Genomic DNA, 13,899 nt, shown 5'->3' with positions numbered 1-13,899 from the left:
TACTGGGCCACATGAACATGCTTTGATCTAAACTACCTCTGGCTGGATGTTTAGCTAGAAGCTAACTCTTGCTATACCAGATTTTCGTCTATGACTGCACTGTATTTAGCTCAATGCAACTTCCCTATATAATAGCATCCCCACAGCACGACGCTATTACTGTCATTTTTCACTGTGGTAATGGTGGGATTGTGGTGATGTGCAGTGTTAGTTCCTAGATGTAGCATGTAGCCCCAAAAGTTTACGTTCCTTGATGCCTTGAACTAAGTCGATGCTGCAAGTACAATTTGAAAATATAAAAGCTAATACATTTATAAAAACGAATAAACACTACATGTAATCGTACCTGAAAACACTGGGAGCCCCAACTCCCAGAGGCAGCTTTGGAAAGGTAACGTTTGCCGTCTAGCATGGGACTCCGAGAAAGCTGACGTGTAGTGTGTCAAATGACCACTAAATTAACACGAACCCTTCAGAACAATTCGTGATGTTTCTATATATTCTCACATACATTTTATTTTTAATATAATGAAAGCAATGAAGAACCGTTTAGGCTGTACGTATATTTAGTCCTATACTAGCTTGGAACGTTCCCACAACACTTCCTCCAAACCTCTACCGTGATTGGCTCTCTACATGAGCAACATCTAAAGCTGTAGCGTGATTGGTTCTCTACTGTTTGAAGATTGTTCGTTTGAAAGAGTGCTCACTTCGGCTATGTTATTAGTCGATCCTACTAAAAGTCTAATACTCGGTGTATGTAGGCATTTTACAGCGTCAGCTTTAAAATAACAAGAAAAGAAGTCAGTGTTTCAGCTGTTTCAGTTTTCTGGAAGTTTGTTCCAAATTTGTGGTGCATAGATGCTGAAAGCTGCTTCTCCTCGTTTGGTTCTGGTTCTGGGGATGCAGAGCAGACCAGAACCAGAACCTGAGAGGTCTGGAAGATTGATACAACAACAGCAGATCTTTAATGTATTGTGGTGCTAAGCCGTTCAGTGATTTATAAACTAACAACAGTATTTTAAAGTCTGTTCTTTGAGCTACAGGGAGCCAGTGTAGGGACTTTAAAACTGGTGTTATGTGCTCTATCTTCCTGGTTTTAGTAAGAACTCGAGCAGCAGCATTCTGGATCAGCTGCAGCTGTTTAATTGATTTGTTGGACAGACCTGTGAAGACGCTGTTGCAATAATCAATGCGACTGAAGATAAACGCATGGATGAGTTTCTCTAGATCTGGCTGAGACATTAGTCCTTTAATCCTGGAGATGTTCTTCGGGCGATAGATGGTCGACTTTGTTCTTGTGAACAAAGAACATTAAAAATGATAAATTAAGGTTTAGTGCTCTTTAGTGCACATTTTAGATGTGTCCTTGCTCCACAAAGCCTGATTCAATTGACTGAATTACCTAGTCGCCAACATCAAAAAGGTACCAAGGCCTGCTGACCCTTTCATTTAAATGAGCTGTGTGTAATAGGGAAATGTTTAACCAGAGGTGGACCTAGCAACACAGCAGTGTAAGAGTCAATGATTTAAAACGCTGAACAGGCTAAAAAAGACTTGATCAGGAGCTCAGTATGCAAAAATGAATGTCATTAAACAAAAACAATAATTTGAGAACCCCTAGCATTACTCTAATAGAGTCTTCAGTCAGGGGCTTGTTCAGGAGGAAAAATACTGGAACCCTTGTTTATAAGAAACAGCTGCATTACTTAGAATTTTTACCCATGTTTTAATTTATGTCCATCCATCCATCCACTTCCACCAAAGTCCTAACCCTTGGCCATCACCCATCCCACAGTGCCCCTGACCCCTTTGGCCCCTCCCACAGGTGGTGATAGGAAGGGGGGCCCACGTTTTCTCTTCAAGCTGTCCCTGGCTGAGGTCCATGCATTAAGGCCCGGCCACCAGGGGCTTGCCAGTGTGCTCCACCTGCAGGCCTGGCTCCATAGTGGGGTCCCAGTAACAGTGGGTCCAATGATGTTCTTCTTCATAAGGGGTCATAGTTCATAAACATTTAGAACCATTCACATAACCATTACTCTTGAGACACATACATTTTATAATACATACTTCCTCCCTTGCTTTACACAAGATGGATGAGACATAGTCCACTAAACACTGATTAAAGGAAAAGACACCTTAGACTCAGAAAGATGTAATACATCTGCTCACAGGAAGAATTTAAGCAAAAAAGATATCTGCCTTTTCCAAACAGTTCCTATAGTTTACTTTTAAAATAGTAAATCCATCTAAATCTGTATTTTATGTGCCTACTGTCCACATAATCAGGACATCATTTGAGTTTATTGTCATATAACATGCACCGTGAAAAACACTGGCAGTGTCAACCCATTAAGATTTGATTGAATTATTTACAAACTTAGAAATACATGGTGGTTTGAGAAAGAAAAGAACATATAGAGTAAGCAATAAGGCACATTTCAGTCTGGTGGAACATGGCCAGTTACTTTGATTCTTGCAGCTGTATCTATGTGGAGCAGCTCTCCCCAACAGGCAGACTATCAGCAGCAGCTTCTCCTCACCTTGGGATATGTGCCCTCTGCGAGAGTGATACGATCCGATTCTGACAAGACAAACATGTTTATGTCTATACAAGAACTCTTATTGTGAATTTCTCTCTGGGATTAATAAGGTATATTTATTGATTCATTGTAAGTTTCTGACATAATCAGACTTATTTACTCACTGATAGTATTCCCACAGCCAATACTAGCTGGAACACCTTTCTCCATGTCCTTCATTATACAGTTTTCAAAAGTCAAACCAGCCACCCTAAAGAAAAATGCCTGCACGTTCTCCCCTGCAAATGACAGCAAATAGTTCTAACATAGACTTATAACATAACATGTACTCAGTGGATGAAAGCTGTTTAAACTGCAGCATACACAACGGACAGCATGAAGTCTAAGTGTTACCTGTTTTGGCTGAAAGTGTCCAGAACTCTGCATGCATCTCTGCTGCAATATGGACAGCATCTTTTTCAGTTCTCTCCCTTTCATCTGAGGGCTTTACATAAAGTTAGTTGTGCAACAGAAGAATGTATGTTCTTTCAGCATATGCATCCGATTTAGAAGACACTCACCAGAAGGTCAGTCTTGGTGCCAACCAAGAAGATGAAACAAGAATTGGGATCATTTTCTCTCATGGCTTCCTCCAACCACTGACTATAAAAAGAACCACCTCAAATTGTATTGTATACGTTTATATTCAGCACATATTTAAGTTAGAATAAATTTAATTTAAAGTTTGATGTTATTACAGAATGATGCTAACAAGACTAACAAGCAGTTCAGACTTTTTTGTAATTTCTTTTTTATGCAACTTTTCAATTAAGCCAGATTTGTGGAATGTTTGATTACGTTTTCCAGTCAACAGATTCTCCCATCTTAGATGTAAATCTCTGCAGTGTTTCTAAAGCTACCTTAGACCTTTATTTCTATGTAATTCTCTGCATGCCGTCTCTGTCAGCTTAGGTTAGCAAATGAGAAATTTGAATCCATGCCACTTCACCCCAAACCCCCATTTTTGTTTTTACTTACAGAAATAATGTAAATTGCTGGATTGATCCACAACTTAAGTGGCAGCACCACGGATGATAGCTGCAGCCCTAGCCACCTGTCTTCTTGGATGGGTTGTACTGAAATTAATTTTGTTGTGCTTCCATACAATAACTATAAAAGTATTGATCATCAAGTTCTAAAACACATTTTCTACAACACTGGAAAAAAATAAATAAATAAATCTTACCGTGCATGATTCAAGGATTGAATATCTGCCATGTCAAACACTGTGACAATCACTGGACAAAATCAGTAGGATCTAATTAGCTTATATGACTCCACATCTGAAGCGTCTCATTCAGCAATAGATGTACAGTGAAAGATAGATATTACAAAAACGTCTCACCTTGAGCGCCTCTATAGTATGTAGATGCAATGCATTTGAATTTTTCCTGCCCTGCTGTATCCCAGCTAGAAGAAAATGTCAACGATCAGCACAAAGAGGAAAACACACAGGATGGATGATTTTTTTTATAACACTTACATTTGAAGGGAGAAAGGTACTCCCAATATCTGAAACCTCTCGATCTCAAAATCCACTCCTATTGTGGCTTTGTAGTCTCTTTCAAAGACATCTTTACAAAATCTGAAAAAGAAAAAAAAGTTAAACACTTCCTTTATCCACTAGCATTACAAATGGTGGGTGCACTTAATAATAAAAGGGTATCACCAAATACAAAAGATTAAGATTGAATATTAATACACAGAAACTGTGTATTAATATACCACTTTCAACTTTTTTTTTGTTGAAAGTGGTGGCTTTCAACAAAAAAAGAAAATGCTGAATGAAAGATAATGATAATGATAATGATAATGATAATGTAGTCTGGGTATCAGTTCTCCTTAGGCAGTATCAGCTCCACTAACTGTTTTTTAGGCCTGGGGTGGAAAGTGAACATCATACACATAGACTCCAATTGAAGGCTGAATTCTGAGATTATATAAAATTGATGTTATGGGTGACAAAGTGATGTTCATCGTAATTGGGGGAAAAAAACAACAATTGGAGACTCACGTCTGCAGCCTGGCAGCTTGGTGTTTAAAGGCTGCTTTAGTCTGAATGTCCCAGTCTGTCTTCAGCTGGAAGGAGGCCTCTGGAGTGTAGCACTGAAAACAATGGAATCAGAATCAGGTTTTATTTGCCAAATACATTCACAAATGCAAGGAATTTATCCTTGGTTACAGTAGCTCACAGTGCACATAGTGACATTACACACAGTAGACACATACAATCTAACCCACTCAAGCACACATATACACATGAAATCTTACATACTTGTAAACCTTTATCAAATGTAAAGCACAAGTTTAAAATATATGAATAAATACATTAAATGCTAATGAGAAAAGTGAGCTAAAATATATAAAATTTTAGCCAAAAGCTATAAAAGGAAAGGTCCAACATCAAGTCCGTCCCTGTTACTTGTCATTACAAAGAATAATTCTGATAATCCTGAATGTGGTGACCAGTGATGGCATAGTTACTTTCAAAAAGTAACTTTAATCGGATTAGTGATTACTCCTTGACAAAGTAACTTAATTAGATTACTGATTACTTGAGTTGGAAAGTAACTAAGTTACATTAAAAGTTACTTTTGTAGTTACTTTCAGCAGCTGCTAACAACAACGCCCCACCTCCTGTCAAAATTAAACGTGTAAAAACGTTAGTAATTTGTGCGTGTTTTTGTGTGTTTCTATTGTCTGGAAAGCTATAAATAGTATTTTAGCCTCCAGGTTGTGCGTTACGGCCCTGTGTTTGCTGTCAGAACACAGCGCTCCTCCTGCCGCTCCACAAATCAGATGTCCCGCTGCACAGATTTGTGACTCTTATCTTAATATTAATAATTATAATGGCGTTTAGTTGCACAGCTTTACGGACTCGTTCATTCGTGGCTGTTTTCACGTTCATTGCACTGTTCATATTAGCCTCCATGTTAGCAGTTTTTTGTAGCGCAACGTGAAGCTCGACGTCTGTCAGGTAAAATATTAACTTGACATTAACAAAGACACAACGGGACGGATCATCCGGGAAATGATGGACATGGAGAGCATGGAGAGCTAAAACTAACTGAATGTCAGACACATTCTGGGGTTTATGTCTGCTTATTTCCAAGCCCAGAAACCGCAACCTGCGACTCATTAAATCTGCAAGCGACTTTAGAAGAAAACAAGCCCAAAGCTGCTTATAATAATCAGACTTGGCGAGCAAAACTCAAAATAGTTTCTATTTTTCCAGCAACAAAATGCGCATCTCCCTCTTCCCTCCATTGTTTATGTTTCTGTCGCTTCTGATACTGTTGCATAGAAACGGCTGTCGCTAATCAAGACGTGTAGAGGAAATAAAATTAAATTACAAAAGAAAATAGTAACGCACAGTGATTTCGATAAGTAACTGTAGTCTGACTACTGGATTTGAAATAGCAACACGTTAGATTACTTGCTGCTGAAAAAAGTGGTCTGACGTCAGTTACTATGTAACGCGTTACTGACATCACTGGTGGTGACATTCATTTAACTGGCAGTATTTCCCAACTCTGGTCCTAAAGGCAAATTGCCTGAGGAGGAAACCACCAAGTAACGTAGTTTCCTCCTCAGCATGTCAAAATTCAGCAGGGGCCTGCTAATGAACAATCATTTGACTCAGGTGTGCTAAACCAAGGAAAGAATGAAAACATTAAGGATACTGGCTGACTTTGGACACCACTGATCTACGTAAGTAAAATAGTCACTTGTATCCTACAGCAGGGGAGCTCAAGTCCAGTCCTCCAGAGCTACTGACCTGCAATTATAGATGCATTCTTACTCCAACAGACCAGGATCAGCTCTGAACAGGTCTGTTAACAAGCCGTTCATTTGATTCAGGTATTTTGGAGCAGGGAAGCATCTGAAAGTTAGGGGATGGTAGCTCTTGAGAACTGGACTTGAGCTCCCCTGTCCAACGGTTTTCAACTCCAGTCCTGCAGGTTTTCAATGCAATCCTTTTCCAACACACTTGAATCAATTTAATGACTCTAAGTCAAGCATTTCCCTAACTTTATGAATGGGTGAAGAGGTAATTCAATTCAGCTGGATTGGAGCAGGCATGCATCTGCAGCTTGGAAGACAGTATATCTCTAGGACTACGGTTGGACACTCCTGGTTCACAAAACTGTAAACACAGTGCAAAGATTCTGGTGGACCTACATCTATTTAAAATAAATTATTATCATCACAGTAAACATGAAAAAAAGAGGATATACTTGAGGGAATTCTAAGATGATCCTGTCGTTGCTGACTGGTGGTGGAAATGGCTTCATACCATTCCTGTGATCCTGCATGATGGCACTTAAAGAAACAAAACAATCTGTAAACTATCCAACAACTTATATATTTATGAACTGCAATTAAAGAAGAATGTGTGATAATGGTTGTATTTATTCTCTGAACATTAGTCTAACTACCACAAATTTTTTAACATTTGACCATGGTATTATGGGGGGAATTTTCTCCATATGGTAGGTTGCCACATTATAACATGAGTGGAAGTGCCGACATAAGAGTGGAATGACGTTTGTGCAACTGCTTGGATAGTGATAAAACCGGAGTAGCTGGGGTGGCTGCAGTTTATAAAACTATCAAGCACTACACCGGAAATAAAGCAATTCCCGTTCAAATAAAGGCAAAGTCACAAAACTATGTATCAATCAAATAAAATATCATTCCTTTTACAAACTATTACAATTATTTTAGTTTCACTTTTGATTATTTTAGATTCCTGTCTCCCCTCAACAATATTCCACCTTTCAGATTACGATCACTGTTTTATTGTGATAAGTAGTAACCGGATATGTACTTTCATTTTGTTTCAGACATGAAGATTCCTTAGATACTATTCATTCACCTCACATACCCGTATCAATATGTTTGATCTGAAAACACCGAGTGTCGGTAGGGAACCGTGTCTTTTAAATGAATAAGTCAAACTCACCCCAAATGATTCAGGTGAAATGTTTGCTTCCTTGGATCCCCGCGGATGACTGCTCTCTGCATCCCTCACACTGTTGCATGGGGAAGTCGTTACCATGACAACCGTACATTAACGTATTTGTTATGTGATTTCGCTTTTCTATATAAATTTTAGCAAATAGTTTAATTGCAAAGTGGCTAATCAGATCTGCAGTGTATAAGTTGCACCATTTGAAAGAGAAGTCATTGTTTGATATAAAAGTGACAATGTTTTTCATTTGAACGCAAAAGGTAAATCAAGGTCTCCATCCCACCTTAAGTGCTTTGTTCTAATTGTATGGTTCTACATGTTTCTGTAATGTTATTATAAAACAACAAATAAGTTCATATTTGCAAATTGTTTTAACTTAGGGCACCTGACAGTTAAACCATAAACTGATTGCGCCACCCTGTGGTCAGATTCTGAAACTTTGTTGTAACAGCTCCTGGGTGGAAAGCAGAAGGCGAACATTTATATAAGTAAAACAAACAAACAAACTGCCCCAATTGAATGTGAACTTTATATTGAACAACCAGAGGGCTACAAGAAGGAATCTCAAGAAAATAAAAGACTGGTGTATAAACTGCAAAAATCTCTTTATGGACTTAAACAGTCGAGCAGAAACTGGAACAGAATGTTGCATGACTATCTATGTGAAATCAAGTTTGTTCAAAACCCTGCTGATCATTGTGTTTACACAAAGATTACTGATACTGAAACTGTGTTTATCATTATATGGGTCGATGATTTGATTATTGCTGCCAGTGATACGAATATCCTTAGAGATATAAAAGAAAAACTTAACTCCAAATTTAGGATGAAGGACTTAGGAAACTTGACACATTTTCTTGGCATTGACTTTCAGAAAGATGCTGACAGTATTAAAATGTCACAGTCGAAGTATGTAAAGAAAATACTGGAAAAGTTTGACATGCTGAACTGTAAGCCACGAACTACCCCTTGTGAGCAGAAACTTAACTATGCTGATAATGCTGAAGTAATGAATGATGTCAGAAAATACAGGGAGGCAATAGGGAGCTATTTGTCTATTTGTCAACATGTACAAGACCAGATTTAAACTATGTTGTAAGCAAACTGTCACAGTACTTTGCAAACCCAACCACAGAACAGTGGAATACTGTAAAGCATGTTTTTAGGTATCTAAGAGGCACACAAGATAAAGTACTATGTTTTAAAAAGGGTGCCTGTGATAACCTTATATATGCATACAGTGATGCTGATTGGGCAGGCGATGTAACAGATCGAAGAAGTACAACAGGTTACTGTATGAGTCTAAATAGAGAGGGTCCGTTGGTCTCGTGGAAGACCAAAAGACAGCCTACAGTATCTCTATCTACATGTGAAGCAGAGTACATGGCATTAGCTGTTACTGTACAGGAATGCTTATACTTGAAACAACTGTTGTTCAACATGGATGGTAAGGATTATTTAGCTAAGATTTATGAGGACAATCAGGGTACCATATCCTTAGCCAAAAATCCTGTGTATAGACAAAGATGTAAACATATTGATATTAAATATCATTTTGTCAGATCAGTTGTAAATGAAGGAAAAGTCTTTCTAGAGTACTGTCCAACTAATGAAATGGTTGCAGATGTACTAACTAAACCAGCAGCAAAGGTTAAGTTGAGGAAGTATGAAATGTTTATGTTTGGTGTAACATGAATGTATTTTGGTAGAAGTATTAAGAGACAGAGGAAGTTACCCAAAAGTGAGCAAGTGGGGGTGTTGACAGTATGAATGTTTTTGTGCTCTCATTTGTTGTTGTTTTTATCATTATTGGATTATTGTGTGTCACATCACGTGACCTGTCTAATTTAAGACACTCATGTACAATAAAGGGTGTGTCCTTAAGCTAAGAGGGTTCAACACGAAAGCCACAACCCGTGTGAGTCTCATGTTGTCACGTTGAACGCTGTGCCGAAGAGTGACTCTGCTAACACAAACAAACAAACAAACAAACAAACAGGAGAGACATTAAATATACTGTAATGACGCCACCACCGCAGATGTAGTCCCGCCAACAGGGTTTATTAGAAATAAGTACAAGCTGCTATTTCTGAGGCTGCAGCTCACGCCTCATACAAACGGGCACACTCAACTGTTAGCTTCACTGCTAACTCCTAGTGATGTTACGTGATGTGCCGAGGCTTCGAGGCGTGTGTCGAGTAATGGAGGGGGCGTTTCCGTAAAGCGCGTATCGAAGCTTGCTTCATTTAGGGGAGGAGCCCAAAACGATGACGTCCGAAGCCTCGCTGCCCGGCTGTACCACGTGACTGCTTCGGGAAGTGGCTCAGAGTTTGGCGCGGGGTTTGACAGCTTTAGAAACCCCACAGGCTCCATTCAAAATGTGGGTTGTTGTAGGCGAGTTGCGGTCAGTTGAGAGAGTAGATAAAGTTTTGATAGTTTGGATAGTAGAGTTTGGATAGTGGTTATTTAGTTTGAGACAGTTAGTTTGGTGTTTGGAGAGTTTAGGAGAAAGATAGATAGATAGATAGATGGATAGATAGGAGATTTAGGAGCGCGAGGACAGGATAGGAGTAGGATGGAGCCAGCGAGAAAGAGGAGGATTTCCCCTATGTGGGAACATTTCGATTTGATAAGCCCTAACAAGGTAAGGTGAACTGAACATTTGCAGATGCATTAGGTTTGCTTATGAGGAACTGTATTTTTCACTGTTTCTTATTTTCTGTAAAGGTGAGGTGTTTATTGTGCTCCAAGGAGTTGGGGTACAATAATAACACCTCATTAATGCTAAGGCACTACCGTGCCTTGCATGAGAATAGGGAGGAAACTGGAGCTTCACCCAGCCAAGGTATTTCATTACTATATTACAAACACACTATCACAATTTTTGCATGCTGATGTTTGCTTGTTGTGCAAATAAAGACAGGTAACAGACACTGTATTTATTCCCTTTTAACCAGCCATCAGACAACAAGAGCTGGATGAAGCTCTAGTCTCCATGATAGTGAAGGATACCCAGCCTTTCACTATTGTGGATGACGTTGGATTCAGGACATTTGTGTCTAAGCTGGATCCCAATTATGTTCTCCCTACAAGGCAGGTATGTGTGGGTCCATACATGAAACAAATGACTACATTATTGTATGTGTCACAATTCAGCAATATATATATATTTCTTCCTTTAGGCTCTGAAGGCCATGGTGGAGGCCAAATATGAGTCTGCTAAGGAGCACGCTATGGCTAAAGTAGAGAAGGTGGCTGCTGTTAGCCTTACATCAGATATGTGGACATCCATCAACATGGATGCCTACCTGGCAGTGACATGCCACTTTGTGGAGGAGAACGAAAAGCTGAGCTCGGTGTTGTTGGGAGTGCAGGCATTCCCCCAGTCTCACACTGGTGAAAATATTGCTTGTGTGAAAGCTTCCCTGATGGAGGAATGGGGAATCTCAGGCAAGGTGACATGCATGGTCACCGATGGTGCTCCTAATATGGTGGTATGCATGGGAGAGCTGAAGCTTCGCCACCACATTTGTGTTGCTCACACCCTCAATCTTGTTGTGAAGAGGGCGCTTGACCAGCACCCTGTGCTCTCTGGCCTCCGGGCCAAAGCAAGGAAGCTGGTTGGCTACTTTAGAAGCAGCACCACTGCTAAGGTATGCTCTTTTCTTTTATTCCAATATATAATGTTAATAGTTTGTCTGTACTCCTACTGCAGTGACTTAATGGCCTACTCTTCTGTATCTTTAAAGGAGAAGCTTACACAAGTGCAGCTTCAGCTGGGCATGCAAGCAACCAAGCTGATGCAGGAGGTGGAAACAAGATGGAACAGCACCTACTTGATGCTGCAACGTCTGGTGGAGTTGAGGGAGCCAGTAGGAGCGGCATTGGCTGGATTACACACTGACATTCCCTTTTTCACTGCCAGTGAGTTTGACATTGTTGTAGCGTGCCTTTCTTTACTCTCTCCTTTCTATGACGCCACCACGGAGCTCTCTGCAGAAGAACACGTGTCGGCATCAAAAGTTATCCCCCTCCTGAAAATGATAGAGAAAGCCCTTCAGGAGGAAGACACCAAGTCGGCACCTGCAGTAGCAGTGGAAATAGGAGAGCAGCTCATCAGACAGCTCAGGGAGAAGCTGCACATGCTCCAGTCAATGAGCATCTTGTCGCTGGCTACACTCCTGGACCCACGATTTAAACTTATAGCATTTTTCAGCAACACAAAAGCTGCTGAAGCAGTGAAGCGCTTGACTTCAGAGTGTGCCGCCGTCATCTGACGGAACACAGAAGAGAACACTCACGAGATTCCCCAGGCTTCCACCTCTCAAGAATTCACTGGAGGTAATCTTTTATATTACATTTTGAGATTACTTATTCCTATTACAACACTTACTAACATGACCTGTGGTTTCCATTTAGGTAGCAGACTTTGGCAAAGATTGGACACTAGTGTCATGGAGGCAAAGAGGACTCAAAATGTGTCAGCAGATGCCACCGTAGAGGTCCAGCGCTACCTGTCAGAGGCAAACATAAGCAGGCTGGAGAACCCCCTGGAGAACTGGGTTAATCATCGGTCACTGTACCCCAATCTGTACAAACTTGCACTTATTTATTTATGCACCCCGGCATCATCTGTGCCATGTGAGCGTGTCTTTTCAAAGGCTGGAGAAGTAGTGTCAAAAAAGAGAAATCGTTTGAAACCAAAAACTGTGGAGAAATTGTTGTTTCTTAATAAAAATGCATGAAATCATCCAAGTTACACAAGCATTAGCCTATTCACTACCCCCTCCCTAGTTCCACAAGCACTTTCACTGTCCTCTGCCTGATTAAGCCCATGCCATTTTTCTAGAGTCACAGAAAAACATTATTACACAACATGCCATATCACATGACACTACTATTTTGGGAATAATTACACACAGAGAATACATTCAAACAATATTTTATTATACACATATGTGTATACATAATTTATGTAGACAAATTATTTCGTCTTACACCTTTTGTGAAGTCATTCCCAAGAGCCATAATAGACAAAAATTCAATGCATCACTTGTTAAGATACAGCTGGCTGTGCTTATACACCTGGCCAGTAGGTGGTTTCGTGTGCACATGAAGCTTCAAGAAATGAACCCTTTCTGAACCAGTTGGCTCAAGTGGTTCAATGCCTCATGAGGCTTCATCTCACCATCACTACTAACTCCCCTCTGAACTCTCCCCACTTCCGGTCCTGGTACTCCCGCTCCACCGATCCCCCGCCCACATGACAGGCCTATCACATGTGAGCGGGAGCCAGCAGAGTCAGACAGGGGAAGCCCATAACGCTACATATAACAAAAAGGATCACAATGCAACTTATAAAAAATACAAATAACCACATGAACCCCAGCAGAACTAAAACACAGAATCGTTACAATACATAAAAATCACAACTTATCAAACGTTTTAACCTGCTACCGAAGACAATAATACATTTCTGGTTGATAACAATTGCTGCCGACCTGATTGTGTCACAATAAAATTTTCTTTTGCAGGTTCGCCGTCTTCTTTCTCCTGCTCTGGGTCAGACTCTGGCTCCTACATGTTGGACAGACAAGTCGTTGACAAACTAAGAGTTGTTCTAAAATGCGCCTCAGAACAGGGTGGGCTAGAGGTCTGTGGAATTCAGACCAGAGCATTGCAGTTCTACTTTTTATAGATCATAAGCGAAGGATTTACATAAGAAAAGGAAGGATTTAAACGCATTGTATATATACTTTAAGGCCAATGCTACAGCTACAGCTACAGCGCCAGTCTCAATTTTGCACGCACGTCCGACACTAGACTAGTATGGAGCGTCTGGAATCAGGTGAATTGTTCATTTGGGCCGAAGATGAAATGTTCGAAATATTTGATAGACAATGCTACAGTTTAGTTCAAGTTCACCAAGAATTCATTGCTAAAATATTTTCGTAATTTTGACTTGGAAAAAAGCACAAAAACAGGTAAAAAACAACAACAACCACCAATAGCTAGCTGGGTGGGTAGCAAAACTCGACTAACCTCATTGTTGCATTCTTGCTTACCGAAATTATCACGGCTAATTCTTCAAGCCACTTAGCTTCAGCTAATTTCGCGGAATTGTTTTTTAAGTAAAAGTAATACCATGAATGTGACTAGAAATAAACAAGTAGCTAAAATGTGAACGTAATTGTTTTATGCTTCTGCAGTAAGTCCCCTCTGTTATCTTTTACTCTTCAGAACCATCAGTATTGTTCGTGGCGTTGGTTTCAAACGGGTGGAAATTGAGACTTTTTTTCAACTAGCCAGAGATAACGATTTTTTATTTATTTATTTATTTTA

The 13,899-nt window shown here is 40.0% G+C and overlaps 3 protein-coding genes across 9 annotated transcripts in view; 1 reads left to right on the top strand and 2 right to left on the bottom strand.

The window, feature by feature from the left end:
- depdc5 (DEP domain containing 5, GATOR1 subcomplex subunit) overlaps nucleotides 1-845 on the bottom strand; it is a 45,772-nt gene extending 44,927 nt beyond the window's left edge. For 3 of the 7 annotated variants that reach the window (XM_032565185.1, XM_032565189.1, XM_032565186.1), the window contains exon 1: nucleotides 347-836. The gene's annotated coding sequence lies outside the window, so the exon portion shown is untranslated. Of the gene's footprint in view, nucleotides 1-346 lie in introns of all 7 variants that reach the window. The other 4 variants (XM_032565188.1, XM_032565187.1, XM_032565191.1 and 1 more) reach the window with 3 other exon arrangements.
- An 864-nt stretch (nucleotides 846-1,709) lies between these two features.
- Nucleotides 1,710-13,705, bottom strand: LOC116721873 (ras-related protein Rab-36-like). Its single transcript, XM_032565900.1, has 12 exons — nucleotides 13,059-13,705; nucleotides 7,549-7,618; nucleotides 6,821-6,905; nucleotides 4,597-4,688; nucleotides 4,066-4,167; nucleotides 3,928-3,992; nucleotides 3,769-3,820; nucleotides 3,104-3,185; nucleotides 2,937-3,027; nucleotides 2,708-2,821; nucleotides 2,544-2,584; nucleotides 1,710-1,985 (listed from the first exon to the last, which is right to left on the bottom strand). The coding sequence occupies exons 2-12, from the start codon at nucleotides 7,608-7,610 to the stop codon at nucleotides 1,770-1,772; spliced, it is 1,002 nt and encodes a 333-aa protein (XP_032421791.1). The 5' UTR covers nucleotides 7,611-7,618; nucleotides 13,059-13,705; the 3' UTR covers nucleotides 1,710-1,769.
- LOC116721872 (zinc finger BED domain-containing protein 1-like) lies at nucleotides 10,533-12,104 on the top strand. Its single transcript, XM_032565899.1, has 3 exons — nucleotides 10,533-10,654; nucleotides 10,740-11,210; nucleotides 11,307-12,104. The coding sequence occupies exons 1-3, from the start codon at nucleotides 10,553-10,555 to the stop codon at nucleotides 11,832-11,834; spliced, it is 1,101 nt and encodes a 366-aa protein (XP_032421790.1). The 5' UTR covers nucleotides 10,533-10,552; the 3' UTR covers nucleotides 11,835-12,104.
- Nucleotides 13,706-13,899: the final 194 nt, after the last annotated feature.

This window comes from Xiphophorus hellerii, chromosome 6 (genome assembly GCF_003331165.1).
Source record: "Xiphophorus hellerii strain 12219 chromosome 6, Xiphophorus_hellerii-4.1, whole genome shotgun sequence".
NCBI classification, from domain to species: domain Eukaryota; kingdom Metazoa; phylum Chordata; class Actinopteri; order Cyprinodontiformes; family Poeciliidae; genus Xiphophorus; species Xiphophorus hellerii.
The sequence above is the reverse complement of the archived record's forward strand: the minus strand, read 5'-3'. Positions and strand labels throughout refer to the sequence as shown.